Genomic DNA, 12,599 nt, shown 5'->3' on the forward strand with positions numbered 1-12,599 from the left:
CAATAAAAATCGCTGATCGCCGCCAAAACTAGTAAAAAAAAAAATTATTAATAAAAATGCCATAAAACTATCCCCTATTTTGTAAACGCTATAACTTTTATGCAAACCAATCAATAAATGCTTATTGCGATTTTTTTTACCAAAAATATGAAGAAGAATATGTATCGGCCTAAACTGAGGAAAAAAATTTTTTTAATATATTTTTTGGGGATATTTATTATAGCAAAATGTAAAAAATAATGCGTTTTTTTCAAAATTGTCGCTCTTATTTTGTTTATAGCGCAAAAAATAAAAATCGCAGAGGTGATCAAATACCACCAAATGAAAAATCTATTTGTGGGAAAAAAAGGATGTCAATTTTGTTTCAGAGCCATATCACACAACCGCGCAATTGTCAGTTAAAATGATGCAGTGCCGAATCGCAAAAAGTGCTCTGGTCAGGAAGAGGGTAAATCCTTCCGGGGCTGAAGTGGTTAAAAAATAAAAAAATAAAAATGTCCCACAAAGTCCATTCATCTTCTTCTCTTGCTCCGACGGACCGAAAAAGAAAAAACCTTGCATGCTGCCACCTCCATGTCGGGTGACCCTGCCCCCCTCTGACGCACGGGGACATCCCTATGGCTTCCCTTAAAAAAATTAAACATTTTTTTTAAAATGGCGCAGGGTTCCCCTTAAAATTCAGGTCTGGCATGGATTTTGAGGGGGACCTCCACACCATTTTTTAAAAAATTTTGGCGTGGGGTTCCCCTTAATATTTATACCAGACCTGAAGGGCCTAGTATGGAATTTGGGGGGCCCCCACGCAATTTTTTATTAAAATTTTGGTTCGGGTTCCCCTTAATAATCATACCAGACCCAAAGGGCCTGGTAATGGACTGTGGGGGAATCCCATTCCGTTTTTTTCAATTACTTTTGTAATGTTCATGTGCATTGCCGGGACCGACAATTCATTATAGCCGTGAGTAGTTTTAAATGACTTTTTTTTCCTTTAGAAATGTCATTTTGTGCAGGGACTGTTGTAAACATGGGAAACATGCGCCACTTTACAGGCATACTATAGACACCCCCAAGGTACAAAATTTAAAGGAATATTACACTTTTATTGTTTCACTTTAAGCATTATTAAAATCACTGCTCCCGAAAAAACTGACGTTTTTAAAACTTTTTTTGCATTGATGCAGGCAGGACCCATGTGTAAGAGAACTGTCAGAATGCGCCCGGCACGCACACATGCGCAAATTCACGGGCATCGGCAGATTTTCTCGCGCACCAATGCGCATGCCCGTGCACGTCGCACTGCGTGCACTCGCAGGAGCGCACCTCTGGCCACAATTGCCACCAGATGGCCTATTTAAGGGTTGCTCTGACTTCTGAAAAGTGCTGACTGATCTTCAGCTGTGTCCTGAGATTCTGAACCCTGCTTGTCTGACTTGATCCTTGTGCTAAACCCTGGCTTTCCTGACCCTGCTTCTGCAACATCTCCTGCAAGTTCTGCACGCAGCATTCACAGGCACTCATATTCCTCCTGATCCTTGCCACCATCTGTTCCACCTCCAGTGGGGCTTGGGTTGGAGATACAAGAGAGGCCGACGTCATTTCAGACTCCTACCAGGTATGTGACAGTATCAGTCAGCCCCAAATGAAGTCTGAAAGGGAGGCCTCTCCACCAAGGGACATTTACAGATCTATTTCTGTACTATCCAATATTGTGCAGAAGCTACAAGAAAATCTGAGTCGCATGGAAGAGCGATTTCCCTACAATGAGAATGTCACATTGGCCTGTGCTCCGCTTTTGGTCTCTGACTCATATACCCAAACAGAGCCCGGCTTGTTCCATGAGGCTGCTTCCGCTCCTGAACCCAGGGTGCCTATCCCTGAGCGATTCTCCGGAGATCGCAAGAGGTTTCGCACCTTACAGAATTCTTGTGAACTATATTTTTCCCTGTTACCCCGGATCTTCACGTCAGAAAACATCAAGGTGGGGTTTATCATTATGCTACTATTGGATGAACCACTTTCCTGGGCTCATCATCTCCGGGAACAACATGACCCTGTCCTGACAACTACGGATTTTTTCTTCTCAGCCATGGCTCAGCTTTATGCAGACCCCTTCTACTGGCAGACTGCTGAATCCATGCTTGGCGAATTACAGCAAGGTCCTAAGGCCTGCTGAGGAATACATAACTGACTTTCGTGTCTGGAGTGCAGATACCCAATGGAATCATTCCGCACTTCGCCACCAGTTTCGACTAGGACTTTCTGACACCTTAAAGGATGAGCTTGCCAGAGTGGGAGTTCCAGCATCCCTGGAAGACCTGATAGATCTAACCATTCAAATCGATCAGCGATTACGAGAAAGGCAATCCGAAAGGTCCAAAAGAACCCTTTCTGTGGCTTCAAGGTCTGACATCCCTGCGTCCTCATCTGTTGAATCCCCCTGAAGGAGAGAACGGCATAAGACTCCTCAAAGAGGTTTTTGAAGACCGCCCCTTTCTCCTGATGAATGCCTTCATCGATTACAGGACAATCCGTGTCTCTATTGCGGGGAGGCTGGTCACTTTATACAGACTTGCCCGGCAAAGACCCGCAGGTCTTTTTCCTGTCAGCCTCACATGATGCATCTTTCAGGGAAGGACCGGTCTCATGTCTCTCTTTCGATTATGCTCCCATTTTCTGAAAAGACTGTTCCTGTACTTGCAGTCATAGACTCTGGGGCCTGTAGTTGTTTTGTGGACTCTGCATTTTCTTCTCTCCATCAGCTGCCTGTATGCGCCAAGAAGAAGGAATTCCATGTTCATCTGGCTGATGGTTCTGGCATTAAATCAGGCCCAGTTACCCAAGAGACTTTACCTATTTTCTGCCAGACTTCTTCCGGCCACCACGAATTCCTCCGTTTGGATATCATAGCTTCTCCCATGTTTCTGGTCATCCTTGGCATCCCATGGTTGAAGGCACATAATCCTCACATTAACTGGCTTACCGAAGACATCTCTTTCTCTTCTGACTACTGCCAGATTCACTGCCTACCTGGAAAGACTTTCAATACCACAACCCTCCTGGGTATCCTCCCTGACCATGAAATCTCTAATTTGGTCCCTGCTGCCTATCACGAATATCTGGATGTATTTAACAAAAAAGGAGCGGACACTCTTCCTCCCTATAGACCATATGATTGTCCTATTGAACTTTTACCAGGGGCCGAGATCCCGTTTGGGCAAATTTATCCCCTCTCTGAGCCTGAACTAGAAGCCCTGCGGATTTATATTGACGAAAGCCTTGAAAAACAGTTAATCCGGCCCTCCACTTCATCAGCAGGGGCCGGTATTTTCTTTGTTGAAAAGAAAGAACCTTCCCCGAGGCCCTGTGTGGACTATTGTAACCTTAACAGGGTCACTGTTAAAAACCGATACCCTCTGCCTCTGATCCCTGAACTTTTTCAAAGGCTGCGTGGGGCACGAGTGTTCTCCAAATTGGATCTGAGAGGTGCTTATAATCTTGTCAGAATCAGGGAGGGAGATGAATGGAAGACAGCCTTCCGAACACGCTTTGGTCATTTTGAATATCAAGTCATGCCATTCGGACTCTGCAATGCTCCTGCCACATTCCTACATCTGGTGAATGACGTTTATGGGACTTCCTTGATTTATTCGTCATCATGTATTTGGATGACATCCTTATATTCTCTGAATCTCTAGAATCCCATAGGACTCATGTAAAGAAAGTACTGGGTCGGCTGCGGGAACACTGCCTTTACGCAAAGGCTGAGAAATGTGACTTTGAAAAACCAACCAAACATTTCCTGGGACTTGTCATCGCTGCTGACGGTATCTCCATGGACCCACAGAAAGTCACTTCCGTCCTGGAATGGCCTGCCCCTGCCGACAGGAAAGCTGTTCAGAGAATTGTGGGATTCACCAAATTTTACAGAAAATGTATCAAGAACTTTTCTGGCATCATCACCCCCATCACTCAGTTAACGAAGCAGCATGTTCCTTTCCGATGGACCCCTGAAGCTCAAACAGCTTTTGAACAGTTAAAAACTTTATTCACATCAGCTCCAATCTTGAAACATCCTGATCCATCCTTAGCCTACGTTTTGGAGGTGGATGCCTCTGAGAGTGCACTGGGGGCTATTTCGTCTCAACGCCAAGGTCCCAAATCTTTGCTCCATCCTGTGGCCTTTTTCTCTAAGAAATTAAATCCTTCTGAAAGGAACTATGATGTTGGAGACCGAGAACTGCTGGCTATCAAGGCTGTGCTTGAAGAATGGCGCTACCTCCTGGAAGGAAAAGCTCACCCCATCCTCATCTTCACGGACCATAAAAATCTTGAGTACTTGAGGGCGGCTAGACGACTAAGACCCCGGCAGGCAAGGTGCGCACTTTTCTTCTCTCGTTATATGTTCCATATAACTTATCGTCCTGGCTCAAAGAATGGTAAACTGGATGCCTTGTCCCGCATGTTCAGCGACCCAGTGGTATCATAAGAACCTGATACTATTCTACCAGCCAAAAATTTTTTGCTTCTTCAGGCAGATTTGATGTCTCAAATAAAAGTAGATGTGGTAAACCAACCACCTTTTCAAAGATCTGGCTCTTCAATTGAGGGATGGTCTGTACTTTCATAAGAAGCAAATCTTTATCCCTGAGCAATTCAGAGTTGCTGTCCTGAGGTGATTTCATGACCACCCCTTAGTGGGTCACTTTGGGATTCGCAAGACAGCTGATCTGATCTCCCGTACATTCTGGTGGCCAGACTTGATGCAAGACTGCAAAAAATATGTTAACTCTTGTGTGACATGCCTTCAGAATAAGACTGACAGAGCCAGAACTTGGGGCCTACTTGAGCCACTCCCTGTACCTGAGAAACCATGGAGCATGATCTCCATGGATTTAATCGTGGAGCTCACCCTATCCGAAGACTTCACCACCGTGGTGGATCGCCTGACCAAGATGGCCCATTTTGTACCCCTGTACCCCTACAAGGAACTCCTTCTGCCACCGAGACCGCCTCAGCTTTTATCAAGAAGATTGTAAGGTTACATGGTGTCCCTGATAGCATCATCTCTGATCGTGGGGTGCAGTTTACGTCTAGATTTTGGAGGGCATTATGCCAAGCACTGAACATTGAACTCCGCCTCTCCACAGCCTACCATCCACAAACTAATGGACAGACTGAAAGAACCAATCAAACCCTCGAGCAGTACTTACGGTGCTTTTCCTCTTTTGCACAGGATGACTGGCTTCTCCCACTGGCAGAATTTTCATACAATAATTCCATCCACTCAGCAACCAAGCAATCACCCTTTTTTGCCAATTATGGGTACCACCCCTCTTACTTGCTTGAGCTGTCCATTGAATGAGGAATTTGAGGTGGAAGCCGTGTTGGACTGTAGAAAAAGGCATAGCCAAACACAGTTCCTCATTAAATGGAAAGGCTACGGGTCAGAAGAGAATTCCTGGGAACCAGCTTCAGATGTGCATGCTCCCAAACTAGTGCAAGCCTTTTTTCAATGCCACCCAGAGAAAAGACACTTGAAGGGCATCCGGAGGCTGCCCTTAAGGGGGGCAATGTAAGAGAACTGTCAGGATGCGCCTGGCGCACACACGTGCACAGTCGTGCATTCACGGACATCAGCAGATTTCCTCACGCACCAATGCGCATGCCTGTGCACGTCGCACTGCGTGCACGTGCAGGAGCGCACCTCTGGCTACAATTGGTGCCAGATGGCCTATTTAAGGGTTGCTCTGACTTCTGAAAAGTGCTGACTGATCTTCAGCTGTGTCCTTAGATTTTGAACCCTGCTTGTCTGACTTGATATCCTGGTGCTGATCCCTGGCTTTCCTGACCCTGCTTCTGGACTCTGATTACTCTGATTACCGGTTCCTGATTCTGGCTTCCAGTTTGACCCTGCTCCTGTTTATGAGTTGGTACCTTGCTCCCTGCGTTGCTGAACCCGGCTTTCCTGATGACCTCGCTCCTGTCTCCTGCTTGGCTCCATGCTGTTTCCGAGTACCTGTGCTGGCCGTCCATCCTCTCGGCTTTCCTGGTTCCAGTTCTTCACCGGAAACCCTGCCTGCACTTCCAAGTCTGCAACACCTCCTGCAAGTTCTGCATGCAGCATTCACAGGCACTCGTGTTCCTCCTGATCCTTGCCACCATCTGTTCCACCTCCAGTGGGACTTGGGTTGGAGATACAAGAGAGGCCGACCTCGCCATTTCATACTCCTACCAGGAACGTGACACCAGGTCCCCAAACACTTTTTATGACAATACCGTGCATATAACCCTTAAAATTAGCACTTTTGATTTCTCCCATAGACTTTTAAATGGTGTTCTGTGGCTTTTCGAATTTGCCGCGAACGCCCCAAATTGTTCGCTATTCGGCTCATCCCTACTCATGAGCAGGATCAGAAGCTCACATTAAAATACACAGATCAGTTTCTTTTCACATTTTACTCACACAATTAGGGAAAAATAACAGAGCTGTTCACATAAACACCCCTTCATGTAAGGTCCTCCTGTGGAGGATCATCCCCCGACTGGATCACCTTCTGAGGCACTAAGGCTGTCATGCTGATTGAAAAACACTAGTATATGGATTATTCCCTCATTACTAAATATACTGTTTATGTATTAATGCATATATGGAAAAGGTGGTAAATACACTGTATATTGCTGTATAATGTCAAAAAGAAGTGAAACAATGTCCCTAAACCGGTGTCTAATTTTTAAGATTCTATTGCTACTTTACCAACAGTAGAAAAGGCTTACAATTTCTGACCGCTATTTATTGTTGCTTGTGTGCTCATTGGGAAATGTCATTGCAGATTCTGTACTGGTTTCAAAAATTGATAGGAGACAGCAACAAAATCACTTTTCTAAGGCCCCTTTCACACGGGTGTTCCGTTTGCTTCATCCATTCACTCACCTTTTTTTTGTCAGAAAATCGGATAGAAAACGGATCTGGACTTCAGTTTTTACCTCCATTGGTGTGTACTTCAGTTTTTACATCCGTTTGTGTGCATCCGTATCATTTTTACATCTGTTTCTATCAAATTGCAAATTTTTGCAACAATTAGAATTCAAATCAGTCTAAAATTCATTGACCAATCTGAATTCTATTTGAAGAATAGCTGGTTGCTAAGGAGCGGGCCAGCAAGCTGCATCCTTAACAACTGAAGACTCATCAGCTGTCAGCAGGTTTCCTTGCTGACAGCTGAATGTAAACAAAACAATTGAAAATTCTATTCAAAATTCTAAAAAAAACCTTTGTGCTCCCCCCCAATCCATACCAGGCTCTTCGGGTCTAGTATGGATTTTAAGGTAAACCCCATGTCAGTAAAAAATATAAAATGGGGTCCCCAACAAAATCCATACCAGACCCTTATTCAAGCATGCAGCCTGGCAGGCCAGAAAAGGGAGGAACGAGCAAGCGCCCCCTCTCCTGAACCATACCAGGAAACATTCCCTCAACATGGGGGGGTCTGCAGGCACGGGCTTTTCGGAATCTGGAAGCCGCCTTTAACAAAGGGGGCCTCCAGGTCCTGCTCCCTAATGTGAATGAGTAAGGGTACATAGTACCCCTACTCATTCACTCAAAAAAGAAGTGTAGTGTAAAAAAAAAACCACAGGAGGCAGTTTTCGACAAGTCCTTTATTAAGAAAAAAACAAAAATAAAAAAAGTACCCATGTGGATCCATTGTCAATCATGATGTCCGCTGCTACCAACGACCAAAAAAAAAAAAAAAAAAATTTCCCCAAAGCACCTTGTCCCCATGTTGAAGACAAGAGCCTCTTCTCCACATCTCTGGCCCTGTGGTTGTGAGGGTTGACCTATCAGAATTGCCCCGGGTGCCCCGCCCCCTTGTGATGACATTGACCCAGCCTTGCCCCGGTTGACGACGTCACAAGGGGGTGGGTTCACCAAGTGATGTCATTGGGTGGTCCCACCCCTTAGTTATTTAAGGGGCTTTCAGATTCCGATAAGTCCCCACCCGCAGACCCCCCGTATTGAGGGCATGTGGCCTGGTATGGCTCAGAAAGGAGGGGTGCACGCTCGCCTTCTCCTTTACTGGCCTGCTGGGCTTTTAATTTTGCCATGGGTTCCCCTTAACCACTTAAGGACCAGGCTAATTTTTTACACTAGGTGTTTACAAGTTAAAATCATTTTTTTTTGCTAGAAAATTACTTAGAACCTCCAAACATAATATATATTTTTTCAGACACCCTAGAGCATAAAATGGTGGTCGTTGCAATACTTTATGTCACACCGTATTTGAGCAGTGGTCTTACAAGTGCAATTTTTTTGGAAAAAATACACTTTTTTTAATTAAAAATAAGAAAACAGTAAAGTTAACCCAATTTTTTTTTAATAGATAATGTTACGCCGAGTAAATTGCTACTTAATGTCATGCTATAAAATTGTGCCCGCTCATGAATGGTGACAAATTTTGACACTTAACCACTTCAGCCCCGGAAGAATTTCCCCCCTTCCTGACCAGGCAATTTTATTGCGATACGGCACTGAGCCGCTTTAACTGACAATTGCGTGGTCACGCAACGTTGTACCCAAACAAAATTGATGTCCTTTTTTCCCCCACAAATAGAGTTTTATTTTGGTGGTATTTGATCACCTCTGCATTTTTTTTTTTTTTTGTGCTATAAACAAAAACAATGACAATTTTAAAAAAACACAATATTTTGTACTTTTTGCTATAATTGAGATCCAAAAATGTTAAAAAAAAAAAGTTTAGGCCGATATGTATTCTTCTACATATTTTTGGTATTTTTATAATTTTTTTTTTTTTTTTTTGCTAGTAATGGTGCTGATTTGCGATTTCTATCGTGACTGCGACATTGTGCCGGACAGATCGGACGCTTTTGACACTTTTTTGGGACCGGTGACATTTATACAGCGATCAGAGCTAAAAATAGCCACTGATTACTGTATAAATGTCATTAGCAGGAAAGGGGTTAACACTAGGGGGCGATCAAGGGGTAAACTGTGTTCCCTAGGTGTGTTCTAACTGTGGGGGGGGTGGGACTGATTAGGGGAGGAGACCGATTAGTGTTCCTACTTAGTAGGAGCACAAGATTTGTCTCTGCTCCCCTGAGAGAACCGGGATTTGTGTGTTTACACATACAGATCCTGGCCCTCACTTTGTCTGCTGCCATAACCCCGGTATTTAACGTCAAAGTACAGATGTACAGCCGGTGGGCGGTCCGCAAGTGGTTAAAATTCATATCAGATCATGCAGTTTTTTTCCAGAATTTTTAATTGCTGGCAATTGTTTTTACATTCAGCGGTCAGGCGGAAACCCTGCTGACAGCTGATGAGTCATCAGTTGTTAGGACGCCAGTGGGTTTGCAAAAACGGATGCAAAAATGGAACGTTTGTCCGTTGACATCCAATTAGATCCGCTACCATTTTTTTAAAAAAAAAATAGGACTTTCTTCCATTTCAAAAAACGGATGTTGACAAAGGCTGATGTCAAGGGATGATTACCCGCTAACATCCGTCCAATAGACGGACAAAAAATGGACATACGAAATGCTGTGTGAAAGGGGCCTAACTCTTCTGCTCTATCCAACTTTAGCCCTTGACATAAACAAAACAAACACTTAAAAGTAATCCTTGACCTTAACATCAACCTTATCGTGCAACATTAAAATACCTTCTAAACCCTAATCCAACCCTAATCCATAACACTACTGTCCTAACCCAACCCTTAACTTGACCCTAATACTAAATTAATACCTAAAATTACATACTTGCCTTATGAAGCACAACCTTCTATGAGGAGGTGAGTTGCCATCTAGATAAAGGAATGCCCGTAGATGTGGTGTATCTGGATTTTGCAAAAGCATTTGACACAGTTCCCCATAAACGTTTACTGTACAAAATAAGGTCCGTTGGCATGGACCATAGGGTGAGTACATGGATTGAAAACTGGCTACAAGGGCGAGTTCAGAGGGTGGGGATAAATGGGGAGTACTCAGAATGGTCAGGGGTGGGTAGTGGGGTTCCCCAGGATTCTGTGCTGGGACCAATCCTATTTAATTTGTTCATAAACGATCTGGAGGATGGGATAAACAGTTCAATCTCTGTATTTGCAGACGATACTAAGCTAAGCAGGGCAATAACTTCTCCGCAAGATGTGGAAACCTTGCAAAAAGACCTGAACAAATAAATGGGGTGGGCGACTACATGGCAAATGAGGTTCAATGTAAAAAAATATAAAATAATGCATTTGGGTTGCAAAAATATGAATGCAATCTATACACTGGGGGGGAGAACCTCTGGGGGAATCTAGGATGGAAAAGGACCTGGGGGTCCTAGTAGATGATAGGCTCAGCAATGGCATGCAATGCCAAGCTGCTACTAACAAAGCAAACAGAATATTGGCATGCATTAAAAAGGGGATCAACTCCAGAGATAAAACAATAATTCTCCCACTCTACAAGGCTCTGGTCCGGCCGCACCTGGAGTATGCTGTCCAGTTCTGGACACCAGTCCTCAGGAAGGATGTACTGGAAATGGAGCGAGTACAAAGAAGGGCAACAAAGCTAACAAAGGGTCTGGAGGATCTTAGTTATGATGAAAGGTTGCGAGCACTGAACTTATTCTCTCTGGAGAAGAGACGCTTGAGAGGGGATATGATTTCAATATACAAATACCGTACTGGTGACCCCACAATAGGGATAAAGCTTTTTCGCAGAAGAGAGTTTAACAAGACTCGGGGCCACTCATTAAAATTAGAAGAAAAGAGGTTTAACCTTAAACTACGTAGAGGGTTCTTTACCGTAAGAGCGGCAAGGATGTGGAATTCCCTTCCACAGGCGGTGGTCTCAGCTGGGAGCATTGATAGCTTCAAGAAACTATTAGATAAGCACCTGAATGACCGCAACATACAGGGATATATAATGTAATACTGACACATAATCACACACATAGGTTGGACTTGATGGACTTGTGTCTTTTTTCAACCTCACCTACTATGTAACTATGTATCAGCTCCAGATGGTACAGAGCCAAATAGTGAACACCAGAAGTAATTGCCTTATGATGTACAATATTAAACTCCAACTAATAGTAATCATACTGGTGTTAGGACCCATTTTGTGAGGAGATCCAACTGCAAGAAAATGGTTTGTTCATGTCTAATTGTTTTTACTTTGCTTTTAGGTTACTTTGCTTTCTTTTCTAGTGGAAACAGAAGTTTCGTTTCTTGATTATATTAAAGGAGGGTGAGTAGTGTTTCATGGTTTTCTTTTACATGTTTAAAGATAAAATGAGACATATATTAAAATTTCTTCGGGTGGGCATATTCACCCAGCAAGAGGATTTTGATTTTGCACAAAAAATATATATGCAACTTAGTTGCTACACAAGCAATTTTGCAATGTAACAAACTTAATAATTACTCTTCTGTTACATTCTACAGCCATCTGATTTCACAGGACAACACATTTTTTACTTAGTTTTGCCACCTAAAAAACTCTTGATGATTATGAAATCCCCTTTCAAACTGAAAACAAATATAATTTCAGAATGGCAGTATCACGTAGGAATCTTGATAAATATGAAAATAACTTTTAATGACTATAATGTATTTAATTACATAATGCTCCGGTTTGCTGCTTAAGTTCAACAGGACTAAAAGTGTTTTGCTGCTGACTTTCATTTGTACCCAGTGTCTGGTACATCTTGCTGCAGTACCCAACAATAGTCAGCCAACTACTTTTCCATAGTGATAATGTCCTGGTGAAACCTTTCACTATGTTAGACACTCACTGCACCTAAATTTCTTGTAAAGAAGTCCAAGTGCGAGTACAGAAAATGAATCTTCAGTGACATATTGCGCTTCATGGTCTTGAAATTTGTCAACCAGCTGATTGCAGTTTGTGGCTTTGTAGTTTCCAAGAAAATTCTTAACATCCTCAAAATCTTTCCAGGAAATTTTCTTTAACAGATCTTCGAACTTCTTGTCATTGATGACATATCTGATCTGTGGACCAAACAAAAATGCCTTCCTTAACTACTTCCCACCTCATTTGACATCATATGATGTCCTTGGGTTGAGTACCTGCACCTGTAGGCATCAGCCGAGGATGACAATTTTCCTGCCGGCGATTCTCTCTTCACCAGAAGTGATTTGAGTGGCTGAAAAGCCACTCAACCACCACTGCCGCCTTTCCCGGTCTCTGCTGTCTGACCACGGAGCTCAAGAGTGATGTGACCAGCGGCACTGCACAGAGAGAGAGGAACTGATGTTGTTCAGAGATGTTTAGGTTATAGTTTGGCGCCATTCCGCGGGCGTACGCAAACTTAAAGTGTGACATGTTAGGTTTCTTTTTACTCAGCATAACTTCATCTTCTATATTTTAAAAAAAAATTAGGTATCCTATAGTGTTTGTGTGCAATAAAACTCATTAAAGTGTATTTTTCCCCAAAAAAAAAATTGTGTTTAAAAAAACGCTGCTCAAATACTGTGTGGCATAAAAAATTGCAACACCCACCATTTTATTCTGTAGGGTCTCTGCTAATATATATATCTAGATAGATAGATAGATAGATAGATAGATAGATTAGATAT

General features: G+C 43.2%; 1 protein-coding gene across 1 annotated transcript in view; it reads left to right on the plus strand.

The window, feature by feature from the left end:
- The window catches only part of CPNE8 (copine 8), a 442,845-nt gene that overhangs the window by 335,801 nt on the left and 94,445 nt on the right, over window positions 1-12,599 (plus strand). The window contains exon 13 of the mRNA XM_073619694.1: window positions 11,189-11,250. Coding sequence (XP_073475795.1) covers window positions 11,189-11,250 — 62 coding nt within the window. The remainder of the gene's footprint in view (window positions 1-11,188; window positions 11,251-12,599) is intronic.

The sequence above is a fragment of the Aquarana catesbeiana genome, linkage group LG03, assembly GCF_042186555.1.
Source record: "Aquarana catesbeiana isolate 2022-GZ linkage group LG03, ASM4218655v1, whole genome shotgun sequence".
In the NCBI taxonomy this organism is placed as follows: domain Eukaryota; kingdom Metazoa; phylum Chordata; class Amphibia; order Anura; family Ranidae; genus Aquarana; species Aquarana catesbeiana.